This window comes from Triturus cristatus, chromosome 7 (genome assembly GCF_964204655.1).
Source record: "Triturus cristatus chromosome 7, aTriCri1.1, whole genome shotgun sequence".
NCBI lineage: Eukaryota > Metazoa > Chordata > Amphibia > Caudata > Salamandridae > Triturus > Triturus cristatus.
The window spans coordinates 1,292,851,234-1,292,867,730 of NC_140590.1; the positions used below are offsets into that span (position 1 = coordinate 1,292,851,234).

A 16,497-nucleotide genomic window follows, 5' to 3' on the forward strand; every position below is an offset into this window, starting at 1 on the left:
CATTCAGGGAGAGAATGTCCTCAGGAGAAGAGATTTTAATGTAGATCTGTGTGTCATCGGCATACATGTGGTAGGAGATATTGGCGGTGCATAGCACCTCTGTGAGCGGTTCAAGGTAAAGATTGAAGAGGGTAGGGGACAGGGTTGATCCTTGGGGGACTCCAACCGTGATCGGAAAGGGAGCGGATAGGTTACCGTTGATTAGGACTCTCTGTGAGCGATTCTGAGGAAGGACCTAAACCATTCAAGAATGGTGCCATCCAAACCCATCCTGAGTTTGAGGCATTCAACGAGTGTTTTGTGGGTAACCGTATCGAAAGCAGAGCATAGATCTAGGAGGATTAGGAGATAGGTTTTGCCTGTGTCAAGGGCTTGGAAGGCATCATTCACGATGTGGAGGAAGGTGGTTTCAGTGCTGTGTCCAGGGCTGAACCCGGATTGGAAGTCGTCTAGTAGGTGGAAGTTGGTGATGTGTTGGCTCAGCTGCTGTTGCGCACATTTCTACAGAACTTTGGCTAGGAGTGGGATGTTAAGATATAGGTCTATAGTTGTCAGGGTAAGCAGGATCCAGCGTAGGTTCTTTTAAGATGGGGACGACTTGGCCGGCTTAAGAGAGTCAGGTATCGATCCCTTTAGGAGGGAAGCGTTGATTATTGCAGCCCAAGAAGGGATGATAGCCTGAGAGGCGGTGGCTAGGCAGTTAGAGGCTAGAGGATCATTGAAGTGTTTGTTCGGGTTTAAGCAGGATAGCATTTTCGAGACAGAGTGTTCATCATAACTTTAAAGTTGGACCAGTGCGCTTGGTTTTTGGGTGAAGTCTGGGAGGGCAGCACAGAGAGAAGAGTTAGAGCAGACGGAGTTTGGGAGTAAGTTGGGGATTTAAGTTTGTTTCCTAGGGCAGAGATTTTGTCGCAGAAGGAGGAAAATTCCTTGCATGATATTAGAGTTTTAGGGGTTTCTTTGGAGGTTTTTGCTAGTTTTTTTTATTGGTGTTTGACCAAATCGAATAGCTTGCGAGGTCTAATCTTGGCGTTCTTTAGTTGTGTTCTGAAGAATTTTTTTTTGAGTTGAGGATTTTCCTATTGTAGGCATTTTTGGCCTGGCAGAGAAGTTTTAGATGGGCTGCTGACAGGTGCTGTTTCTGGTTACGTTCTGTCTGCCGAAGGGATGTCCTCTCCTTGTTGAGGGATCTGTTGAACCAGGGATTCCTGTCTTGGATCTGGGTTCTTTTTAGTTTTAGCGGAGCAAGGTCATCGAGAATGTCAGATATAGTTGAGGAATAATGTTCAGTGAGGTTGCTGACCGGAGTGAACTGAGGGGGGAGGGGAGGTCAGTCTCACAGAGCGCAGCCAATTTCCCGTGATTAAGGTTCTTGTTGTCTCTAACCCATTGTTTGGGACTCATGGGTTGTGGTGTCCATGTCTTGTGGGTGCCAGGCAGAAGGAAGGTGATAGCGTGGTGGTCAGACCAATCACATGGGTCTATAGAGATAAGTTTGACCGCTGATTCCTTAGCGATGATCCAGTCTAGAGTGGCACCTTTCGAGGGAGTAGGGAGTGAGCAGGCTTGGGTAAGGGCTTGGTCTGCCAAGAAGTCTCTGATGGCGTTGTCCTGAGGGTCCTTGGGGTCGTTCCAGTGCAAGTTGAAGTCGCCAAGGAAAATGTCATGAGGGTTAGGGGAAGCCATGGCTGTAAAGATTTCCATGAGGTGGTCAGTGAAGGTGTCATTCTTGCCTGGTGGGTGATAAAAGATGTGCAGTCTGCACAGGTGGGTGGTGGTGTTGCAAATGGAGAGTGCAAGGTATTCGCAGGAGTCTGTAGGATCAGCCAGAAGTTCAGTAACAAGGTGGTTAGAGCGGTAGATGCAGGCAATGCCTCCTCCTTTTTAGTTTGATTGCCTGTCCAGCCTTACGATGTTGTAATTGGGCGAGACTAAGAGTTCTAGGCAGGGCGATGAGGATTCATTGAGCCATGATTCAGTCAAGATAGCTAAGTCAGATTTTCGGCTCATGATGAGAAAGGCAACATCAGAGACATGCTTTTCTGCTGAGCGGCAGTTAATTAGGCGGCCAGATAGTGGGGGGACGGAGTGTGTGTCATGGGTAGGGGCAGAGATGGGTACTAGCGCTAGGTTGCTATTGACCACTCCTCAGTTGCGGAGGGTAGCTGATCTGTCGGGGTTGGTTGCAACCGTGCGGATAGGGTGTTCGTCACTCAGGTCTGAGGGGCATGGGGTTGTCAGGGCAGATTCGTAGCTAATGAGGAGGTCTACAACTTCTTCCTCTGTGAGGGCTAGGTCTGACAGTGGTAGGTTTGAAGGTAAGGAGGAGGGCCATAACTTCCTCCTCCGATAGGTGGCAGGGCTGCTTGCAGGGGCGCAGGTGTCTCAGGGATAGAAGTAATGGGTGGAGGGGCTCGGAGTAAGGGGGGAGAGTTCTGCGAGAGCCTTAGATTCGACAGAGAGAGTTTGGTGAGGTACAGGAGGTTCTTTAGATCCAGAATGGAGTTGTGAATGCTCAGGGTTAGTTCGGTAGCTCTGCGGTGGAGAGTATCAATATCCCTATAAGAGGGAAGCTCTTGCGGGCAGGGGCAGATGGTATGGGAACAATTCTGATGGAATGTGCTGGTAGCCTAGTGGTGAGGCTAAGTCAACCAGTGTCGTGAGCCCTTGCAGGAGTTTCAATAACCTTATGGGAGGGAAGATTTTGTGGGCAGGAGGTTAAAGGTTTGGGGATGCTTCTGTTGGCATGTGCTGGTAGCATAGCAGAGGGGCTAGGACGGCTAGAGACGTGAGCCCTAGGGGGAGTTTCAGTAGCCATAAGAGAGGGGAGAGCTTGCAGGCCTGAGGTCAGTAGTATAGGCACGCAGTGGTTGGCATGAGCTGGTGGCATGGTAGTGGGGCTAGGTCGACCAGTGACGTGAGCCCTAGCATGGGTGGTTTGTGAAAGGCTAGGCACCCTTGGCGGATTGGGCGAGTGATGGGAGCGTGGACGGAGGAGGGTTGTGCACATATTTAAGGAGGGTGAAGTGGTTCGCAAATTTATTGAGGTCTTTGGGTGGAGCTTGTATCAGGTTTTTGTATAAGGTGATGGTGAGGTCAGCACACAGGTTTGCGGACGGTGCGATCGTGAGTTTATTGCCGTATGGAATGTTCCTGGCTTTGTGTACCTTAAGGAGGTTCGAGAAGGCTTTGCGCCATAGAGACGTTTTTCCTGGAGTAGAAGATGAGGTCATTAATGACTGTGCCCTTGTTCGCGCTGAATCGCAGGTCGGAGACCAGGGTCTAGGGATGACTTTTCAGGATGGAGTGTTTGAAGGATTTAATAATTAAAGAAAGTAACACAAGACAGCACTTTGGCTGCCTTGTGTTACTTTGTGTTTACTAAACCATGCAAAGGTTTATGCATGCAAAGCCTCTTTGCATGGTGCAGAGAGGCTTTGCATAGCACACAAAATCTTAGTATATCTGCAACTATGAGTCCAATGCAAACCGCACCAAGGCACAACTTGTAAAAAATGTGAGACTGTCAACCATCTACTAACTTTAGGGGAACCACACCCTTTTGTCTGTAGTTACTTAACCCATTCATGGAGGGCTACTACTGAAGTGGGCTCATGGACCATGTACCTATCTGCTGCTGGAAGGTATTGCACATGCACACCTCCAATGCACTGTACAATACTTTTTTGGTGCTGATGTGCCAGCCAGTCTTTACAAATATAAACACATAATCAGAGAAACGTCCACGACTAATTATTTACTGATCATAGGTATCTTGCCAAGCATGCAAATTACTGAAAGAACATAGGTTGAGAGTGGGTTTTTATATAATGAACACATGACGCATATACCCATAAACCCACTCTAAGGCTGGCTGTATGTCAAGCAATTATGGCCAACGTCCCCCAACTTAATTGAAAATAACTCCCGTAACTTTTTATAGAAACCTATTAAAAAAATAAATATATATATATATACTCGTTGATGGCTTGCCCAGGCATTGCCTTGTTTCGTTTTCGTTTTTATTACATATACAACCACAAATGTACCAGAAAAATGTTTTTCTGGGAACACAGTAATTACGAATTTCATTAGGGGCCGCCCAAATACATCTCTAGCATTCCTTTACTTGGAAAAAACACAGCAGTACGATTTTTTGAAGGCACGGTTCAGCAAGTCCCTTTACCATGCACACTCATACATTGCACTGTTTCCTTATATCACTTCAGAAATCAGCTTCAACCAATCAGTAAGGGCAAAAGCATTATGGGATTGATTATTTACAAGGGGTTTTCAGTTTCCTCATTTTAAGTGCAACTATCATTTTTAACATAACCAATAATGTATGGGCATTATTCATTGTATTTCAGACAGTGGCTGAGAGAAATGCATGCCTGGCACTTAGTGCCAATATCGGCAACTCACCCAACCCGCAAACACAGCAATACCATAATAAAGAACACACACAACACAGTAGTTGTTGGAGAAAATATTGCTGCAGGTTTATTTTGCATAAGAAATATGCCAACATGGTGGTTCAACTTACGGCGATCCAAGGGCAGGCAGCAGTGACACCCCTAAGCTGCCCTGCCCGCCTGATGAGCCAAAATGCACCGTGGCCTAACCGATCGGTGCTAACCTTTTTGGGGGATTACCCCTTACATCCTGTAAACCACCAGTCCACCCATTTACTCATGCCCCTTTAGGGGGCGGAGCGTATCCGGGCAAGCTGTCAGTTGCTCACGTTTACAACTGCCTGAAGGACTAACGGGGTGCCATTGTTTGTCCAGGGTCCTGCTGTAAGGACTTCCTGGGGTAGTTTGGCATTTGCACCCATCTTGTGCTCCTGAACAGGGTACCCCTATTTACCATTCAGCCTCTGGATCGCCCTGTAACTCCGCCTGCAACACAAAATAACAAGTTAACAGCCTTCCTACCCTAGCCACCCTTCCAGCCGACACACCGAGTAAGCGGTAGGGAGAAAGACGGCATGGTACCTCGGCACAAAAAGGATCACCAAATTGGTGGGGGAGGTAGACATACCGGGACCCCGCCCACTGGAGGGGGGCCAGGATGTACATCGAGAACCAAACTAGGACCAGACCAGTCCGCTTACCTTAACAAAAACCGAAACTTTGTGCCTCTGCTCATCTAGCTGTGCCGGCCTGCCCAAATTCTTCTACTGCTGGCCACTGAAAGACACACAAAAGGGGGGGGCCTCACAAATGGCCTAGCATGCCACCTCAAGACACGCAATAGGTGGGGCTGGGGGTGGCAAGCCCACCTGCACAACCAGGTTGCGCCGGCCGTGCTTCGGGTACCTCGTCCGGGCAGTAATTTGACCTGAAAGGCCGCCCCAGCATGCTGATTTGCTGAGGCGGAGCTGCCGCACTCTGCAGCACTGCTGGAGGGCCTGTGCACTCTTGCTGCCCCCCGCATCTGCCATGCGGTTGGGTGCAGTCAGAGCACCCAGAGACCCATAACCTATTTTCGTGCCGCCCCAGCGTGGTGGTAAGCGGCAACTGATACTTGAGATGCTGAGGTTTGAACCCGGGGTCTCATACAACCAAAGCATGCTCTCTGCCACTGCTCTACATCCCCGGTGACAATTTGCTGTGCGGAGCGTAGCCCGTCCGCGCCACTTAACGTACTGGTGGTCACTGGACCCACGCCCTCCCGGTACACCCAAATCACTGCTTGGCATCGTGTGCAGAGCACTCCGGCGAGCACGCCACCCCTTCAGGACACCTCCCGTGGTCCCGTTCTGTGAGCGTCCGTGAACCCTTGCAGGTCCAGGCCGAGGTAAGTGCACAGCCACCTCGACCCTCGGGCAGGGCCCCCACCTTAGTGGGGCCAACCCGGAATGCCACCTGCATGTGCAAGCCATACCAGGGTTCAGAAAAGGCAGCTCTCCCCATACGGGAAACTAACCAGGGTTGCTACCAGATCCCTGTGACCAGGATGTGGTTGTTCGGGGTGGTCATGGTGTCCTGCACAGGTTTAACAGGGAGATGGGTCCAAACTCACAGCAAATTGCTGCCAGCAGCTCCAGACCCAACACGACGAACACCAAGGTACCTCGGCACGAAAAGGATCGCCGGATGGCCAGGGGAGGTAGATATACCTGGCCCCACCCCCACTGGCGCGCTGGAAATTATGACAGGTAGTGCCGGACTCTAGGGGTTCCAAACACTAGACCCGTCGAGTTTGTGCCCAATGTGGCACTAAGGTGGTAGCCCTCCTATGAGGCCCCCTTCGTGGCCCGCGCCTCATAGTGCCAATATCGGCAACTCACCCAACCCTCAAACACAGCAATACCATAATAAAGAACACACAAGACACAGTAGTTGTTGAAGAAAATATTGCTGCAGGTTTATTTTGCATAAGAAATATGCCAACATGGTGGGGTCAATTTACAGGTGATCCAAGGGCAGGCAGTAGTGACAACCCTAAGATGCCCTGTCCACCTGATGAGCCAAATTACACCGTGGCCTAACCAATCGGTGCTAACCATTTTGGAAGATTACCCCTTACATCCTGTGGACCACCAGTCCACCCATATACTCATCCAGGCAACCCCCCGTTGCTCAGGTTTACAACCGCCCGAAGGACTAACGGGGCACCGTCGTTCCTCCAGGGTCCCGCTGTAAGGACTTCCTGGGGTTGTTTGGCATTTGCACCCTTCTTGTGCTCCTGAAGATGGTACCCCTATGTACCATTCAGCCTCTGGATCACCCTGTAACTACGCCAAAGCTATGGGTGTGGCACCTGTCATACCCAGGGCCCCCCACCAAGGCAAGCATTCTTACTTATACCTTGCTGATTCTAGGGCTTCAACCAGGTCCAACAGACACAAGTTCATGACCACTCAAGACAAGTGGACCCCATCCATATCGAAACATCCTGTGCTCTTGGCATGCAAGAGTCCATGTCTGATAAAGTCAAAACCCCTCTGTTCCATGAATTTGCGCATGGTGCTTTACCCTCCTGCGAGAAATTTCAACAGCCTCTCCAGACCTTGCCCCATGTCAAACTAACCGTGGAGTGATCACGGACCACCATATTTTGCATGCGCTTAATTGGTTGCTTAACTTACTCATTGTGGAGTTCATTGTTTGTAGCGGAACCTTTCTACACATGAAAGTCAAGTCATTGCCTCCCAGGTGGGTGACTAAGATATTAGGAGAGGATCATCCTCCTGCTAGTCTGCGCAGCAGCTTCTTCAGCAAGCTGTGCCATCGCATGCCTGGGAACTCCAACCAGACTATCTCAGTGACGGAAAACCCATGCTTCCAACTCCTGCTTTAAGACCATTGCGCCAACCTAGCGATGCAAGAATGGCCGATCACACATACCTTTGATCCTGGCAAATTAAAGAAATGCAGGGTTCCAAAAACCTTTCATTAACAACACTGCACACTCTGGTAGACAAATACTAAGCAAAATGAAAATGATATACTCAGAAAAAACTTTGCAGAACACACATCACACGATGCTCTACAACGCACCCTGCCCCAGTAGACTTCAAAGGCGGAAGTAACGCTTGAAACACCAGTGGCGGCTGGTGACTGTGATGCCATCCGCGCAGACCATTTAATCCCCATTCCTCTGCCCCCTGGCCTGCAGAAGCAAATGTTTCAAGAATTATGCTTGACGTATTTGTAATTCGTGCAAGAATAGAAACCGATCGACATGGACTGAAGTACGCACCCTCTCGAGAACGGGAATGTACACTACCTAGGTTTGTAATTTGAACAGCGTTTCCATGTTTCGAGAGTAATAATCCTCAACAAGAGCTCGGAAACTTTCAGCGTTACACTTAGCACTATACCAGCGCCCCCAAATTAAGTTAGCAGCACTTTTAGAATGCAAGTTATGAAGCGCTATTTAGATGCTAAATGCAGTAGAGTTTTGGTGCTGCAAAGAACAACGAAAGTGGTCACCGCCAGTGCGTGGACGCCCAGGGACAGGCCGAGGAGCACACAGAGCAGCTGCAGCGCTTTCATGGCGAATTCCGTTCCTCTGTGGTGAGGAAAGGGGTGCTCCTTTCGGACATGAAACGACGCAGGTTTAATATTTAACCTCTCTTAAAATACTACCGAGGGGCTTCTTTGGAAGATCAGAAGCACTGGAATGTGTAAAGAGCCCGAACCCAAACACCGCCCCCAGGAGCCTGGCCAGTATGTGGCTGTAAAGCAAGGGATACTCGAATTCCACTGATGCCTAAATACGATTCAATGTGTCTGCTGCTCAACATGATATATTGCATAGCAACAAAACGCCTAGGCAAATAAATACAAATTAATATATATTTTAACGAGTGGCTCTGAGGGTCTGCACATTAAAGCGTTTCTCATGTCTTAAAGAGGAATTCAGGGATCTGTGGTGGTAACTCGGAATATTTGGTATCTACTACTTTCCCATCATTTAGAAACTAAATGACAAAACATGTTAATAACGACAGAAAGGTGAGAAGGGTTACTGAAGCGTGACACATTTGGACGGGATTATGACCAAGAAACAAAGCAATCCATCGGTATTTTATCACGAACAACCTTGCGACGTGTGTACTGTTTAACAGACGCAAACCCTCTGTCCCCAAAACGACGTGGGAAAGGAATGGAAATACTTCTATAATAATTAATGCAGAGATAGACCCAGCAAGGAACAAGTCGACACAAATGTATGCAGTCGCGGCTCACGGGGGGGGGGGGGGGGGGGGGGGGAATTAAATGTTTAAAAAAAAAAACTTACCTCACAGCCGGTCCACGGATCCACGCCACCTCGCTCTCAGACCTCTGATCCCCTGGGCGCCTTCACTAACGGTACTGGAGGAGGGGCCTGCCAACCCCTCTCAGCCAATCCTGGCGCTGCCAGCAGCGCCAGGATTGGCTGAGGGCACAGCTTACGCTACGCCCGCTGCCTGCCCATTAGGAGACCGAGGGGCTCCTAATGGGCATGCGCATGGCAGTAAAAACACAAGTACGCATGACTGGGCACGGAGTAAAAATTAATCTCCATGCCCACTCATGCGCACTTGTGCTGCCTTTCCCTGGCTTGTGACAATGCATGTCAGTCAACATGACGCCAGACCGCCCACGGTCCGACGTCATGCTGACTGACATGCATTGTCAGTTAGTTCTCCCCACCCTCGGCGTCTCTGAACTTAAGTAAACTAAGTTCAGAGACACCGAGGGAGCTGTGGGCGTGGGCGGGTGGGCTACGTCCCAACGCCCCAATGGACGATCCGCGCCTGTGAAACACTGAGACTCCCACCGCCCCACCTGCCTGATGAGGTCCTATGACATTCCATACTTGAATGCTGGAGTAGCTGCTCCTATCCTAAAGGAATAGCAGTGAAAATCTCTTGCCAGGTCCCGCATTCCCTGACAGTACTAAGCATAACTTCATGACTTGTTCCACCTGAGATTTGGTAAGGGCGTGCGGTCAGCATAAATAAATAGGTAGCCACCTGCAAGGGGGGGGGGGCGAAGGGCCAAGTAAGCATAGACCAGGCCCACAGAGCAGTACCTCTTATCGTTTTTTTTTCTCAGAGTTTTATATAGCGCAAACGTGACCCGAATCGGGTATCAGAGCGCTTTACATAGCACAAGTTGCGTTACATGAGGACACATTCCTTTTTGTTAGGCACGGGGAGATTACGTGATTTGCCCAGAATTACAGGATGTTCAGCGTCATTGCCAAGACTCGAACCAAGTTCCCCAGATTTGAGGCCGACCGCCCTAGCCGTTAGGCCAACTCCTCTCCCTATCTCCCAGTGGATGCAACCAGATCACCTTCCGCAGCCCCGCCTGGTCTGTTTTAGCTAACTAGGATTCTCAGGGATCCACCGGAGAGCAAGCTATCCTGTCCCCCTATTGCATTCCCAGACCAATCCTTCTTAGACGTGGCCACTAATTAACTTATTCTCAAAACCCCAAAAAATGCCAGGCTAAAAGCTCCACCCTACATTGGTATTCCCCAACAAGGTTCAACTGAACACCGTGTGCCGCATCAGCAAGCGGGAAATTTACCTGCTCCTTTTAAATTTTAAATGCATGCTGAATTCTGGTAATAGTCAGCATTGGTGCTCCGACTCCTTCTTTGTCAACCCTATAAGAGTCACTGCACACACTTGTTTGCAATGACAACCTTGCGCAACCCACCTATTTAAAACCCACTCTCTTTGCGGGTCCCTGACCTGTACCCTTCTACCTGAGTTTGGGCCAATGTAACGCCTATCGCTTTGCGCCTGCACCCCCCGTATTCCGCTACATTTCCTGTCCATATTGCATGCCAGTCCCTCACCTTCTGACTGCACTGTATAGATGCTGTGTCGCCATGCCGATGTCCCCACCCTGGCACAAGTCGTCCCCTTCCCAACTTCTGCTACTGTGCACCAGAGAGCAGACAAGTTGCTGGGAACAGGATGAGAACAATATGTACGGATACTTGCCCTTTCTTGAATAATTGGAATGCAAATGTTCTTAAAACACTGTAGCCTTTTTGTGCCCTAAACCATTTTGTCTATAACTTTAGGAACCGCAGCACACTTGTTAGATGACAACTTCCACAACCAGTCTAACTGCCATGGCTATAGGGCGGGTGAATTTAGCTTAACTGAAGTAACCTGTAACATGCCCTCATTTGCAGCGTGCTCCTAGTTTGCCGCATTGACCAGACCTTTGCACAGGCAGTTGCATTGCTAAACTATGGCAAACATGGTAATGGTGACAAATCCGGTTTGAGTGAGTGTTTGTCCATTATGCATCTGCTACTGAGTATCTTGCTTTGTTTTGGCTGAGTTCAAATTGGTGCTTGCGCCACATTTCAGGATATAGGACTGTTCTATTTCACTTGCTAACTTCGCGGCCGAGAGCTCAGTACATTCACAGGTATTTCTGTACATTTTTGTTTCCTGACTGCAGAATGTAATGCGACTGCAAACACCAATCCCAGACAACAAAAATGCATGTATTCCGTCAGGGGCCATGGCCTTGCCCTCTGTGGGGCAATACTGCCACCTAGTATATTTCTGTTTGATGATACGAGTCATTCTACTCAGCATGAGCTGACAAGTCTTGAGTTGCCTTTGCCATCACCCATCCCTATGCCCTTTGTATTCGCACTCCTTCCTCCTTATCTGTCGTCATTTGGCTAAAGACGTGTTGACCCTGTAATGCTATATACCCCTCATATCCTCTGCACTAATGTCATTATGTCGGACTCTAACAGATGAAGATTCATGGTCTGGTGCAGTCCCTGTTTGTGTGGATCCTACTCAAACCCCTCTGCCTAATGTGCGTGACCTAGGTACATAGTCCAGCCCACTTGACACGCTTGCCTGTGACTCCATGCAAACTATTACCAACTCTAGGAACTGCTGCTGACGGAGTCATGCCGCTAAGGGCGGAAGAAGCATGCCTCTACCCTTGGCGCTTCCATTGAAATAACTTGGATGTACCTGCCCTGCCAGAATGACTCCTCAAGACCATTATTTAATGATGCCTGTCACCGCTATTATACATGACGGCACAACTTCTCATGGGGTGGCCTTAAGTCCTGGATTCTGGTGAACCCTGCTTGACTAAGGTGTGTGATCCTAGGCAGTTGCCTGAATTGTTTCTCTTACCTTCATATGACCTAAGGGCACCGTCAGTTATCTGTGTATAAAGTTGTTGGAGCATAACATAACTTGTGAAGTGCAAGTGCTCCCAAAGTCATGTGGGCGCTGAATAAGATATTTGTTACCCTGCTCACTGATACTCATTTTAAAACCTCAGGAGGATGAATGTTGTTTGAACCCAACGGGGTTATGTCCTATGACCATGGGGTCGAACGCACCACCAGACCCAGTAGATAAATGGGTCCCGGTTTTCTTTGCCATAGCCATGACCCCTCCTGTGCCCTTTGAACTCTCCCTTTAACCAGATGCCTTGGTGCGTGAGCCTCCGCTGGTCGCACTAGTTAATACAGTGATTATTTAACTTAAGTCCAAACACTAGACCCGTCGCATTTGTGCCCAATGTGGCACTAAGATGGCTGCCCTCCTATGGGGCCCCCTGCGTGGGCCGCAGGCAGCCTCAGAGACGTTCATTCCTTGTCTTCTCATAGCTATCTTCCAGCATGGAAACTCTTTGTGTGTGAGAGAAAACACTTTTAATTTGCGTTATTGCTTTTATCCTCAAATAGCTGTTTCTAAATATCCTCTGAGCAAGAGTGATGTGCAACTTCCAAAGCTAATGCATGTTGCCTCCTAGACATCTAATTTTGAGTTATTCCAATAAAAGCGCACTGAGGTAACCTAAAGGTTAAACACAGAGTTACAAAAAACTCATAAATAACATATGTATTTATCAGAGCGCTTCGATATGTCCCAGCTCACCTCTCTGCGCAAACCATACCTTACAGTTCTGCTCCCAGAATGATGGCGGTATCAGCTGGACTGGGAGATGGGATTTGAGGGTCCTGGGAGAAGGCATGGCCTCTGCTTCTTCGAGACCTGTGAGTGAAAAAATGAGTATAAGAGCCCTAATTATACATCTATGCTGATTGGAAACCAGGCAAGTCAGTCATCGTGAAAGTAAACAGGAAGCCTATGTCGATATAATTTATTGTGTCGCAATGTAGAACAATATTTGTTTATTCATTTAAGCCATTTAAGGGTCCCTTATTTCAACTTGTGCGTGCTGTTATGTTAGTGTGGTTCTGATTATTAATTTAAACCATTTAAGTGTACCTTAGTTCAACTTGTGCATGCTGTTGTATTAGTGTGGTTGTGATTGAACAATGTTTGGGCCTGGTAGTGTTACCTCCAGTTCAGTTACATTCTTGATTTCATTAACAGGGGATTGTTGTGCATCCCTAGATTTCTTATTACAGACATTATTGGAGGGTAAATCACTGTCTGCTTTTCTTTTTTCCATTAATGTTAACCTACACAAGCTAAGAAAATACTGACATCAAGGGAAGAGGCCCAGCCGATTGCAGCCTCCTCCAGTCTCAGATGACTGGTCAGCTAAGTTTTCAAAAGAGATGAGCCCAACTCTAACTGGTATCAGGAGTGGGAGCTAGGAGCTGGGCAGTCAAGTAATAACATTTTACACGTTTATTTGTATCCTTTCTGACACATGTCCATTCATGCTTAATGATGCATACCTTTCTTTACCAAGCCTTAGGGCTCCTTTGAGAATCCTTCTCTTTTTGATGCATACTTATGTTCTATAATGTAATAATGTGTCATGTAGCTACAGCACAAAAGAGTTGGTAATGTTTTTACTTCCTGAATACAGTGTGTAGAGGTACAGCCTTGCAAAGCAGTATGTTTTAACTTTCCCTACCACAGCGTACATACCTTGGGCCCGATTCACAAAGGTAAATTGAGTCAAAAGTCTAACTTTACGCCTTTCGGTATTCACAAAAGGCATTTACGAGTAGTAAAGTTAGACTTTTGTCTCAGTTTAACTTAAGTTTTGGTCTTAAGTTAAACTGAGACAAAAGTCTAACTTTACTAAAATGCCCTATGTGAATACCGAAAGTCGTAAAGTTAGACTTTCGTCTCAGTTTACCCTTGTGAATCGGGCCATAGATTAGTATCTCCCCGCTTGTAAATCAAAGCAATCCTTGTCCCACATTTTCCATGCAATTTCATTGGAAACAATCCTGCACACTTTTTAAACTAATGTGCTTCCAAGTTTTCTCTGTATTTTCATTGTACACACTTATGCAAACTTTTTAAACGATTGGCTTCCAAGTTTTCTCAGCAAGTTCATAAGAGACATTTATGCAAACGTTTTAGCCAATAGGTTTACAAGTTTTAAACAATAGGGGTTCTGATTGAGGATTATTTCAAAAATAAAGGTTTTGTATCGTCTAGAACTGTACGAACGTTTGAATGCCATCAGTATCCTGAGTGAATAAAGTTATAGGAGGGGTGAGTGGGAAGCCCTGTCTAGAGCCATTGAGTGTATATCTGTAAAAATATCAAAAATTGTGACGCTGCGGTAAATGAGCTGCAGAGCTCCTATGAATGTATGTAGCATGTGTCATAGTATGGATATGTAGCGAAAGGCTAACAAACTGTCCAACAACGATGATCAGACAGGTACTAAGAAATTGTAAAGTATGTCTTGTTTATGTGTTGCTAACATTCTTTATTTTGAATGAAATTCCCTTACACAAAACAAACATGTTTCATTTCATTTGGTGCAAGGGTTAACATGTCTGAGGGCAGATTTATTATGATACAAGAGGGGTCAGAAGCTTCGGAAGCGCCGAAGCTCTGTTTCAAACGGCTTGAGTCGAAAATGTACATTTAAAGAGGTGGTGGGTGAAAACCTGGTTATCTGGGGAAGAGGCGCATTCACTTCACAAGCCAGCCAGGAGGCATTTTAGGGGGAGACCAACCATCGTTAATGCGCAAATAGATCATCAGTGGCAGGCAGATATAATCAATCTTCAAGATCTCGCAAAGTATATTAACGGAGCTCAGGATGTATTAACTGTAATAGATGCATTTTCCAAGTACTCCTTTGCAGAAGCGCTAAGCGATAAAAGTGGGACAAGTGTTAAAGCCATCTTCACCAAATGGCAAACCCCTCAAAAACTACAGACAGACGCTGGAAAAAAATTCTTAAACAAATCTTTCCAGAAATTATTAAAACAACACTGTTCATCATTTTATAACTCACACGGAGGTAAAAGCAGCTGTTATAGAACATTTAAGCATAACTTTAAAGTCTAAGATCTGGCAATATTTCACAGCCTACAATGCCTACAGATACGTGGATGTTCCACAGGCTTTTATAGATATTTATAATGCCAGTTATCAGATAACCAGAATGGTGTACGTGAGCCACTTCGCTGCAAGGGTAAAGAAACCTCTTTTAAAAAAAGGCCATCATGTTAGGATTTCAAAGTTCAAAGTTAAAAGGGACTTTATGAAGGGGTACCAGCAGACTTTTAGCGACAAGATATTTACAGTTGAAAGTGTGGAGCTTACAGAGGGTGTATATATTTACAGGTTAAAGGACTACGACGGGGAAGTGGTGTCGGAAGTCTTTTACAAGGAGGAGTTCCAAAAGGTACCCGACAAACCGCACCTGAAAAGGAAAGGTAAAGGGGCTAACAGGCAGGTCTTTGTCAAATGGAGAGGGTGGCCCGAAAAACGTAACAGTTGGATGCTGTCCAGATCCCTGCAGGGTGTGTGAATATGAGGTCTCACCGCAGACATCAAGATGGAGACAGTGCCCTTTTACATTACCCTACCGTCCAACACCTTTAAGAACATGTTCCCTGACAATCTAATTTCTAATTACACTGTGAAAATGGCTAAATCTGTGGATCTGAAAGGGAACCGGGAGGTCGCCCTAACAGAAATCGAGTACCCAAGAACATGGAATACATTAACAGAGCTCAATGCTACATTTAACATAAAGCTTTAGGGGTGTGGAATTTAATAAAATATCTACTTGTCCATTGGGCAGGTTGCTTCATAAATGTACTTGTCCTGTTACAAAATCCACTTGCCCTATTGGTGCCATGTAGTGCAGCGACAAATTGTGGCAGCAATCTCATTATATAAGAGCTCTGATATAGCCCCTCTGATTATGCCAGGGCTCATACCATAGTAGTGTGTGAATACTTGCAATCCCCATATGTTGCCATGTTTCCACAGATCTACATACTGGGGCTGAAGGTAGTGGTAAGCAATAGTTCCAGGGTTAGAATGCCCCTTTGAGTCTGTGCAAATCTACTAACTTTCATGTTTTTAGGGTTTTCAACAACTCTTCTCTAATCTTTTCCCATCCTGAGAAATGTTGGAAATTTACTTCTGGCAATGGCAGACGTAAACTTTCTTCCAGAGTTGGCAAAAAAACGTTGTTGGAGGGAAAATGAACTTGCAAACACTCAGATTTTCGCATGAGCACATCTACACATGCATTTTTTCTAATGCTAAAATGCAGTTCACTAATATTTTAGAGGAGTACTATTTTTTGTCCTCCTTCTGTAAATGCTTGGGAATTCACGAAAGCCGTATAGCTGCACTTAGTGCAAGGACATATACCAAAGCTGCACTTTTGAGACTTTCTTTAATAATTGGGACCCTAATTTGGTCTAGAGTTGACCATGACCTTTTGTGTTTATTAAAATTCTGTCTCTCTCTTTCTGTATCTGCTGGCTTTACTGTGAGTGACAGCATTTTGCTCTTTCACAAGGAGCATATCGACACACAAAATAGTTTTGTTCAATGCTAGTAACTACTGTGGCAGTGTGTGCTTTTTGAGACCAAAAAACGATTGTTGCCAATGTTTGTTATAATAGTGAGTGCCCAGCAGCTCCCACACCAATAAGGTTTTACAAAAACCATGCCAAAACAAGTCTCACATTGACAAAACTTAAAAGCTGACCACGAATTTCAGACCTACTAGTTACACTGATTTCCCATTATGAATATTTTTGGCAAATACTAGCATGCATCAACACGTTACTAAATGA

General features: G+C 46.6%; 1 protein-coding gene across 9 annotated transcripts in view; it reads right to left on the reverse strand.

The window, feature by feature from the left end:
• LOC146811923 (sulfotransferase 1C2-like) overlaps positions 1-16,497 on the reverse strand; it is a 393,580-nt gene that overhangs the window by 106,296 nt on the left and 270,787 nt on the right. For all 9 annotated transcript variants that reach the window (XM_085618884.1, XM_085618888.1, XM_085618887.1 and 6 more), the window contains one exon: positions 12,405-12,502. In XM_085618884.1, the coding sequence (XP_085475010.1) occupies positions 12,405-12,502 (98 nt within the window). The remainder of the gene's footprint in view (positions 1-12,404; positions 12,503-16,497) is intronic.